This window comes from Quercus suber, unplaced genomic scaffold (genome assembly GCF_002906115.3).
Source record: "Quercus suber isolate HL8 unplaced genomic scaffold, Cork oak 2.0 scaffold_215, whole genome shotgun sequence".
Lineage (NCBI taxonomy): Eukaryota > Viridiplantae > Streptophyta > Magnoliopsida > Fagales > Fagaceae > Quercus > Quercus suber.
In genome coordinates, this window is record NW_027069673.1 from 738779 (window position 1) to 749007 (window position 10229).

Here is a 10229-nt window from a genome sequence, read left to right on the forward strand (position 1 = left end):
GGAAAAAAGGCATATTACTTGCACACATACATTCATATGTTGTGCATGCACACATCTTCATTAAGGAACTTAAGCCATTAAAGTATCAGGTACTTCTTTTTCAAATTTTTTCTATTTCTGCATGTATAACTGTGGAACTGACCTAGTTGGAAGAATAGGCATAATCAGATATAATAAAAATCAGCAATACTTGAAACAAAAAACAATAGTGAAGTTGTGCAATTATAATTGAGAAATTTATAGAGGACTGAGTTTAAAATGATGTGAATGAACCTGTAGAAGTATTAGGAGTTTTAGATCCTTATGGTCTTAGTTTCTATGTCTAGGATTTGAACAGTCACATGGATTCATATAATGTATGAACCTTCCCCATTAATGCCTAGCATTTGCCTAATAAGTGAGAGAAAGAGATGTACAATGATGTTTTGTTGACTAAAAGAAAATGAACTCATCATTACAAGTGAGTATTCACTGTAGTTTCTTGTTCCCACTGATAAAGAATTTAAGACTTTCTTATTTCAATTTTTTTCTCTTCTTTTTCCTCCTACTTTTTTTCCTGTAACCAAATGGAGAATAAATTTAAATAATACATCTCTAATTTTTTTTTTTTTTTGTCTAACTTGAAATGTCAAAATAGTGTATTAATTTAATCTAAATGAGGCTCATTGGGGTGTCCAGTGAAAAAGGGATGATTACCCAAATACCTCATTAGGGGACACCTCTTCCAGCTTTGCCTCTTTCCTTGGTATCCTCAATGAGGCTCAAAACTAGATTCAGTTTAGAACTCCCTCATTGGAATCTGTTGCTGAATAAGATTTTTTAGTAGGGAGAGGGGCCAGAGAAAAGAGGATGATCTTGATGCATGATGGAAGTAGAAGCACATGGGAAAATTGAATCTAGAGCCAAAATTTAAAATCAAGACAAAAAGGAATTAGGATGACATAGAGGAGCAATTGAGTCCTTTTCAACAACAATGTGATAGGAGCATTTCTTTCAAAAAAATCTATAGATCCTCCCCTTACCTGTGTACTGCCATTTGAACTCTGAGTGCATTTTAATCTTTGAGATCATTACAAGCCCATTGTTTAAGACGCTGATCCCAAGAGTACTCTATGCTATAGTTGCCATCTTTGAATTTCCAACCATATTATCATTATACCTATGAAAAGATCAACAAAGTAAGCCAAATACATCACCTCCTTGGCACACTTTTGAATAAAAACTCAAGTAACATTTTTTTCTTTATTAAGCAAAAGGAAATTGGAAAAGCCAAAAAATAAGTACTAATACATTTTACATATTATTTCATCTCATATAAATGCGAAAAGGACGTATTATGATAATGAAAGTAATGAGACACAATTTCCAACTTGTCATCTTACTGCATGTTGCAAGAGAATCCTTTGAACATAGAAAAGAAAGAATAGCATTGACATTTTAATTTTTTTATTAACATAATAAACAAGATTGCTATATATCATTTTATGAAGAATCTAGGTTAATGATTGACATGCATACCGAAAGAAGTCAAAGTGGCAGTAAATTCTGAATCTGGTTCTCATTAATTCAGTTCCACTGTCAAATAAAAGGGAGTAGGTTTATGCCACATCTTTCGTGTTTGACTCTACCATCTTAGCAACAACTTAATTCAGTCAATAATACTCGATCTCTTTGAAGAAGTGAGGTTATCATAATCAAGCATATTGCAAAATCCCCCTTGATTTCCCCATCCATCTCCGAAATTGCTACTTGTCTCTACATTTCCCTTTGATAATCAAAGAACCAAGTGAATAAACTTTAAAACAGCTCAAAACTTTCAAATAAACACACTGAATTTATATCCATGAACTCAACCACTCGTAGTAAGAACCCAACTAGACCACAATAATGTCCATATAGGTCAATGTGATCTAAATTTGAAAGTTATAAAATCCTAACATAGTAAAGCAAGATTTGTATTGAATATTTATGAGAATGAGGTTGGAATTATAGTGCAGGAATATTGTGGTCTATTATAAATACAACTTACTTATTCTTTTATTTAATATGTGATGACGCAGCCATTTGTAGATTTTTTTTTTTTTTTTTTTTTAAAAGAAGGTAAAATAAGATATGAAACATGCAGGTAACAGTGCTGGAGATGTCAGAGCTTCAATGACTAATATTTTGAAAAACACCACAGCAATTAACAAGAGATATTTGCCACCACTGTTGTCATTAACTGCTGCACAAACTAACATTGAACTTGTTTCAGATTGGATAAGCCAACAAAAGATAAGAAAAAAACCAGGATTTAAACACAACAAAAGGCAATAAGTATAGATTACACCCAATAAGAGAAAGATCATGCAGCAAAGATCATTTTGTAATCCAAATAATAAGTAGTCAGATATTAATTCAGCCAGCATATTTTTCCAAATCATGCATGAAGAAACCAAATTTAGGATGAATAATTATCATATGAAAGTAAAGAAACGTAATTTCAATGTATTGCAAAGTTGCAGGGTAACAAATTGGGAAATACAGCATATGAAATCAAACAAGTTTAAAATACTCAAAATATTAGAATGCTTATAAAGAATACGAAAAGGAAAGCATAGAATTGAGATTTCATTCTTGTGTTTTATCCTTGAAAAATAATACTAGAATATATGTGTTTATGAAGGATCTCGGTTAATGATTGACATACGTACTAAAAGAAGTCGAAGATGCAACGAATTCTGAATCTTGTTCTTCCAAATACAGTTCCACTATTAAATATAAGAGAACAGACTTATGCCAACTTTTTCCTGTTTGCCTCTGTCATTGTAGCCATAAGTGGGATAGCCATTGACACTCAAGGAAGGCTATCATATCCAAGAACGTTGTAGAATTCTCCTTCATTTCCACACCCCTCTCATGAATTGCTGCCTTTTTCTACATTTCACAAGTGACCATATGTTGCATTTAGGTTGAGCCTATCTACTACGTATCTACCTGAACCAAAATGTTTGCTGAATGCCTGCATATAAAAGGTAATCATGTGAGAAGTTGGTCATCTAAAGAGAAACAAGAAGTTGATAAAGTTAGATAGTAAGTATTTACCTAACATTTATTTGCCACTCTACTACAGGGAAAAAAAAAATGAGCCCTTCTACTGTTGGGTTGGCTAGCTCACAGCTCTAGGGGATGATATTGATTGCTCATTATCCAACATGAGAAAGTTTAGAACTCAAAAATCAAAATAACTTGTAAATTAACAAACTGAATTGTGGACCTCAACCTTTTTATGGAGTACTGATGGAGCCTTTTAAATTCAATTCAGCCTCATGGTGATATATGTTGTATCAGGTCATACCGAAGCATTTTCACCTGGTATCATTCAATAAGTATCATTATGGATTTCAGAATTTAAGCTCCTCTTTTTGAATATGAATTCAGTAGGATGCTTATCAATTTTGGCTTAAAAGAAAAAATCGAAGTTAAGATTTTATAATCATTGTCTTCCCAAAGTTTCTCATTGACCAGGGGCATAAAATGAATGCCATCCCTAAAATATATCATTTCTAGAAAAAATCTAAGCTGTGTTTTGATGCAAAATATTCTATCAAATAAAAGTTACTGACAGTAAATTTCATATACTTAAATATGCATAATCATTAATTAAACCATTAAGTTATATAAATCTTTGGGCTCACCAATCACAAAAGAAGTGATAAGAACCACTGTCGAAGGACACTTTTACACATTCGATCTTCATTTCAGCTATTGTACAATAAAAAGAGAACTGCTTTTACAATGTAAGAAGACAGACCTGGATACCCACATTGAAGTACAATTTTAATGTAAAGCAGGTTCTTGTTTGGAGAAGCAAGAAACATAGAAAACAGGAGAAAAATTGACTTTTGTAGAGCAATTTACTAACTTGTTCTAGATTCTTGGAAAGGTTGAGAAACCTGTGATTAACAACGTACCTTTATTTATTTTGGATACTAGAAGACTTATAAGAGCCAAAGTAACCAAAATTCATTACAAGCCAGAGATTGTTACAGAAGTTGCAATTATAAATGAAGTTGATCAAAGCCTAAAGCTAAAGCATACATATAAAAATGAGGCAAATTCTCAAAAATAAAAATAAAAATAAAAATAAAAATAAAAATGAGGCATGTAGTTCTATTGTCAATATAGACTCAATACCTATATGGATAAGTATAGTGCTTGTATCTATATGAATAAGAGTAGTAATAAACAAACATTGATCCCCACTTTCATCATAACTACAATAAGCATTATGAAGAATCTGCCATAATGAAAATCGTTTTCTTTATTTTTTTTTCCCTTCAAACAAATAATGATTACGTAAAGGTAAATAAAATACTAGTATTTGTTTACCTCTGTAACATTCGAATTCAAGGAGAAAGCCAATAAGCAACCACTTGGGACAAGTTCCTTCATCCAAGAATTGCTACCATGAATATCAACGTATGGTCTAAATCCAATGCAATCTACTATATAAAAATTAATAATAATAAAAAGTAAGATGAAAGATGGTATATTGTGTTTTCAATGCAAGCTTAGCAAGCAAAAAATGATAGGAAAGAAGCATTAGCAATTCAGTATGAAACAACACATACCTCCACAAGCCGAAAAAAACATAAATCATATTTTTATTCAATTGTAGAAATAAAAACATGGTGGAGTTCGTAATTGAATGATAAAAAATACCTGTGCAAGCTAAATACTGCAGTGCCGTTGCTAGATATACTTCTCCCCCACAAGTATTATCTCATTATCACCAAGTGTTGATCCTTATCTGACAAGATGAGAAGTAAAACATCCAAAATACATCACCAAATCAACTTGATTTGAGATTATAAAAAAAAAAAAAAAAAAAAAGTGAAGAAAGCATGTGAGGAATGAAAATTCTATTGGTGGAGAAAAAGAAAACTAGAAAACACTTCTAAATAATTGTTTACCACTGAGTTATTGACTTGTTGAACCACTTCTAGTATGTAAGAAGATAGCCCCAGATACCTAGATAAATTGTCATACAGTTTAATGTCGAGCAGGTTCTTGTTTGGAGAAGGAAGAAACATAGAAAACAGGAGAAAAATGGACTTCTGGAGAGTGATTTATTAACTGGTTTCAAAGTTCTTGGAAAGGTCAAGAAACCTAATATATGATTTATGACTTACCCTTTATTTTGGTCACTAGAAGACTTCTAAGAACCAAAGTAACCAAAATTGATGACAAGCCAAAGATTGTTAGAGAAGTTGCAATTATAAATGAAGATGATCAGAGTCTAAAGCACACATTTGAAAATGAGGCATCTAGTTCTGTTGGCAATACTTGTATCTATATGGATAAGAGTAGTAATAAACAGACACTGGATCCCAACTTTGATCATAAACTATTAAGCGTTATGAAGAATCTGCCATAGTGAAAATCTTTTTCTTTATTTTTTTCCCCTTCAAACAAAGAATGATAATGTAAAAGTAAATAAAAGACTATTATTTGTTTACCTTTGTAGCATCTAAATTCAAGGAGAAAGCCAAAAAGCAACCACTTTTCCTTTATCCAAGTGTTGCTACCATGAATATCAACTTATGATCTAAATCCAATGCAAGCTAAGCAAGACAAAAAAAGATAGGAAAGAAACATTAGCGATTCAGTATGAAACAACTCATACCTGCACAAGCCAAAAAAAAAAAAAAAACATAAAACATTTTTTTAATTCAATTGTAGAAAAAAAAAAAAAGGTAAACTACAGAAATGATTCCTATCATTTACATTATATATCAATTTGATCCTTAATTTTTTAATTATTTCAATTTAGTTCATAACCTTTTAATATCGTATCATTTTAAGCCCTATTGTTAACTTTTGAATGATAGAGTTTGACAAAATAATAAAAAATTAATTTACCTGACTGTTAATTGCCAACTGGACAGTCACATCATATTAAAATTAAAATTTTAAAAAAATTCTTGTCACGGGAGTTAACAAATTCAAGTTCTCGTGGACTATCAACACTAACTTTATGACTTGGGGAAGCCACACTAGTTGAATTCCTATTAGAGCTGCTGGTATTTGAATTCCCCAACCGGGTTTTCTCTGCTGCCAAATTTTGCTTTATCACCATATTATGGTTCCATAAACCTTGACTTGGGTTTTGAGAAGGCTGACCTTGCAAGCTATTTTCGTCTTTGTTAAGGTCACAGTTGGGATCTTTGAAGGCTTATTGGGAGTTTGACTGTTTCTGGAGAAGAAGTGCTTGAAACTATGGACATTTGGTTGGTCTCTGCTCTTCAAGTTCTCAAGCTCTGTTTGCTCAAGATTTTGATATCTAACCAATTTATGCAAAGACTCAAATTGGGGATTCATTGAAAAAGAGTATGAGCTAGTCAATTTCCGTTAGTGACGGGCCTTTTGACAAAGAAAGAGGGAGCCGAAACTTCTGTTGCAACCAACCACTGGTCCTTGTCGCTGTCATCTGCAACTTTTGTTTTAGCAGAGATAGTTAGGGATTTGGGACAGATGGGAGTGAGAGTGAGGATGGTGAGAGGGTTTGACGAGAGAGAGTTAGGGATTTTAATTTTTTTCCCCAACAACTTAACCCATGTGAGAACAACTATTTAGTTAAAATAAATAAATATAATGTTATTAATATTATGTAGCTATACTGTTGTTGGCTGATATGGCAAGTAAATTAATTTTTTATTATTCCATTTGATACATCAGACTTTTTCATCCAATAGATAACGGTAAAGATCAAAATAACCTAACATTGAAAAGTTAGGGATCAAATTGATACAATTAAAACATTAGGGACTAAATTGACATTTAGTGTAAATGATAAGAACTATTTATATAGTTTACCCAAAAAAAAAAAAAAACATGGTGGAGCTTATAACCAAAGCATAAAAAATACCTGCACAAGCTAATTCTTTTGCCAGCTATACTTCTCCCCACAAATATTATCTCCTTATCAGCAATTGAATATCCTTACTTGACAAGATGAGAAGAAAAACACCCAAAATACATCACCAAATCAACTTGGTTTGAGATACAAAAAGAAACAGAGGAAAGAATTCCATATTCTTTCTCTTAATATGTGAAGAAAGCAGCATGTGAGGAATGAAAATTCTATTGGCAAAGATAAATAAAACAATAAACTACCTCTAGATAATTATAATTATTCACCATTGAGCTATTGACTTGTTGAACCACTGCAACGCCCAAAAATTTTGGTAAAGCCCCGAGTTTTAAGTTCATATTCCTTATTTGTTTCAGTTTGTTCTGCATAATGAAATTAAATAGCCAGGAAAAGATTAGCTATACAATTAAAGATGGTGAAGAAGAATTTTGTTTTGCATAATAAAATTCAAAACCTGAATCTTCTTCTTTTGGCGGAGCTAGATCTAGCCACAATTTTTCGATGCAAGCAACCCAATGCTGGTTCTTGCAACTTTCTACTAAGATGGGACATCTCCGAATATGTAGTGTCTTCAAAGACGTTAGGGCAGGCAATGAAGTCAAATTGGGGCAATTCGAAATATGGAGTGACTGAAGAGAAATGATTTTGCAGATCCACTCCGGCAATGTCGTCAAACTCGGACAATTCCGAATCTCGAGATGTCGCAGAGAGGTGGCCTGTTGAAGCCCCACAGGAAGAGAGGTCAATTTTGGATGATCATATAATCTTAGATACTGAAGCTTCCTCAGGGCTTGCCATTCCAATTCCATCCCATCCTCATTATAATTAGATAAACTAAATTCCTCAAGTGCAGTCAGATGTTGTATAGATTGAAGGACATGACCATCACTGCCTTCTATCATAACAATATTCAAATATTTGAATTTGGAGAGAGGGGTGAATGAGGTGGCAAGTGTTGAAGAAGAATAAGAATGAGCAGACGAGGTTGATTCTGTTGCTGTTGGGTTTTCCTGAGATGCCGTACTTATCATTCCCATCGATACTGTTCGCTCTAATGGCCTCAAATTAGAGTTATGCAGATATAGTTTTTCAACATAAGGAAATAAAGGCATGGAAGATAGTTTAGGGCAACCAGAGATGTCCAGATAGGAAAGACGAGAAAGTGAAGGAAGAGAATGATTCTTTGCTGTTATCATCGATATTTCACCGTAATTATCGGCGTCATCTTCGTCCTCCTCGATGGAGTTGCTGCTCCTCTCCCACCATCCCTTTAGATTAGGGCAATTCCAAATATAGAGGGATTCTAGGGGTGGAAGTTTAAAACTCTCTGATACCAGAGATACGTACTCAAGAGAAGGAACACCAATCAAATAGAGAGTTTTGAGAGAAGGAAATTGATGCAATGGTAGCACATCTTGGCTATTCTTCATTGAAAGTAACGAAAGGCTTACAAGATTTCTGAGTAAAGAAAGCCAGCTTGGATATTTCACTCCCCTGTAGCCTTTTAATTCCAAACTTTTAAGATTTTGGTTTGGTTCCAAAGCTTCGATTGACATCTCATCGTACCCAACCTCCACTTCTATTTCTATCCACACTAACGCCAAGCCTTTAAGGTGTTGTTTCTCTTTCAAATTTGCTGCCTTATATTCTAATTCAGCATCTTTCTTGTGTCTCAGATTTTCAATCCTTAGATTTTCTCTTAGCTGGTTTAATTCGTAAAGTTCCTTCAACTCACCACCACACCTAGAGTCCGTACTCAACACATACTGAGTTAGTGAGTGGAGATTAGTCAATTGCCCAAATCCACGTGGCATATGAGTCAAACTATAGCACCTATCAATGTTAAGATGCCTAAGATTGACTAATTTACTAATATTTTTTGGCAATTCTATAAGTTCTCCACAATAAGAAAGATCCAATGTCTCCAAATTTTGCAACCTTGTAATGGAATTACGAAGCATCTTAATGTGTATGTTGTATGAGAGATCGAGATACCTTAAATGATTCAACTTTCCGATAGAATGTGGCACATTCTTAATGCCAGTTTTGTGCAAATCTAACAAGCGCAAGAACTTGAAACTTGAAACAAATGCATCACAAGTTAACTGGTTCCATACCATTTGATTTGAAACCCAAGTTTGACATGGCAAAAGAAATGTTCTTATCCTACTTGCTTTAAACAATGAGGTTGGAATTTTCTTTGATGAGCCTAAATTAAAACCAAATGACACGTGATGGGTTTTTTCATCCATTTTTCCTCATTTATGCCAAAAGTGATGCTCTCTAGCCCCACTACTGATATTGCCAGATCATGCATTAGGTCATGTATTTTGAATTTAGTTACATCGTCCCAACGATTTCCTTCTACTTCTTGAAAGAATGATCTCCAACGTAAATCTATTAAATACTCATGACCAACATCTCCTAAGCATTGGTTTTGACCTGATGCCTTAATGAACCCTTGTGCCATCCATACCTTAATCAATAACTCCTTTTCAATTTGATAATCCTTTGGAAATAAACTACAACAAGCAAAACATTGTTTCAAATGTGATGGGAGATGATCATAACTCAATTTAAGTGTTGGTAGGATATCATTTTCTTTTTTATCTAGTTTTGAAAATTCTTTATTCATGAAGGACAACCACTCGTCTTCTGAGTTTTTAAAGCACAATAGGCTTCCTATAGTCTTTATGGCGAGTGGAATTCCTCTGCACTTTCTAACTATTTCCATTCCAATTTCCTTAATTCTTAAAGTTTCTGGTTCTTGTCCATTTTCAAATGCCTTTTGCTTAAATAAAGACCAAGACTCCTCTTCATTTAAACCCCTTAAAAAGTGTGCTTCTATAGTTTTTGAAATCTTAGCAACCTTTTCCTCACGTGTAGTCACCAATATTTTACTGCCTTTTGCACCACCTAGTAGAGATCCTTTTAACCTATCCCATTTTTCTGCATCATCATTCCACACATCATCTAATACAAGTAAGTATCTCTTTCCATCAATTTCTTTATGAAGATCATTTATCAATGTGCTCATTTCAAGTTTTTCTGGTTTCTTACCTTTTGCACATTCTAGGATTTTCTCAACAATCATTTTTACATCAAAATCGTCAGAGATGCACACCCACAATTGTTTTTCAAAATGACTTTTAATTTCATCATCATTGAATACAAATTGAGCTAAAGTGGTCTTACCTAGTCCTCCGATTCCTACTATAGGAAGGACTGAAACATACTGTTCAATATTGGAATCCAATAAACGTTCTTTGATCATTTTCATGTCAACCTTTCTTCCAATAAAGTCTTCAACACA

At 33.4% G+C, this 10229-nt stretch overlaps 1 protein-coding gene across 37 annotated transcripts in view; it reads right to left on the minus strand.

Moving 5' to 3' along the window:
* Window positions 1–10229, minus strand: part of LOC112028654 (putative disease resistance protein RGA4) — a 52777-nt gene that overhangs the window by 2539 nt on the left and 40009 nt on the right. For 2 of the 37 annotated variants that reach the window (XM_065779648.1, XM_065779639.1), the window contains exons 2-11: window positions 7159–7278; window positions 6911–6987; window positions 5502–5606; window positions 4705–4792; window positions 4372–4487; window positions 3085–3351; window positions 2690–3001; window positions 1519–1765; window positions 1023–1159; window positions 705–896 (exon numbers count right to left, since the gene is read on the minus strand). The exons of 13 other annotated variants lie outside the window; for them this stretch is intronic. In XM_065779648.1, coding sequence (XP_065635720.1) covers window positions 7190–7278 — 89 coding nt within the window. In that variant the 3' untranslated portion in view covers window positions 705–896; window positions 1023–1159; window positions 1519–1765; ... (5 more) ...; window positions 6911–6987; window positions 7159–7189. Of the gene's footprint in view, window positions 1–696; window positions 897–1022; window positions 1160–1518; window positions 1766–2689; window positions 3002–3084; window positions 3352–3677; window positions 3794–3904; window positions 3936–4371; window positions 4488–4704; window positions 4793–4955; window positions 5014–5501; window positions 5607–6910; window positions 6988–7158; window positions 7279–7370; window positions 7486–10229 lie in introns of all 37 variants that reach the window. 22 more of the 37 variants (XM_065779650.1, XM_065779638.1, XM_065779653.1 and 19 more) reach the window with 20 other exon arrangements.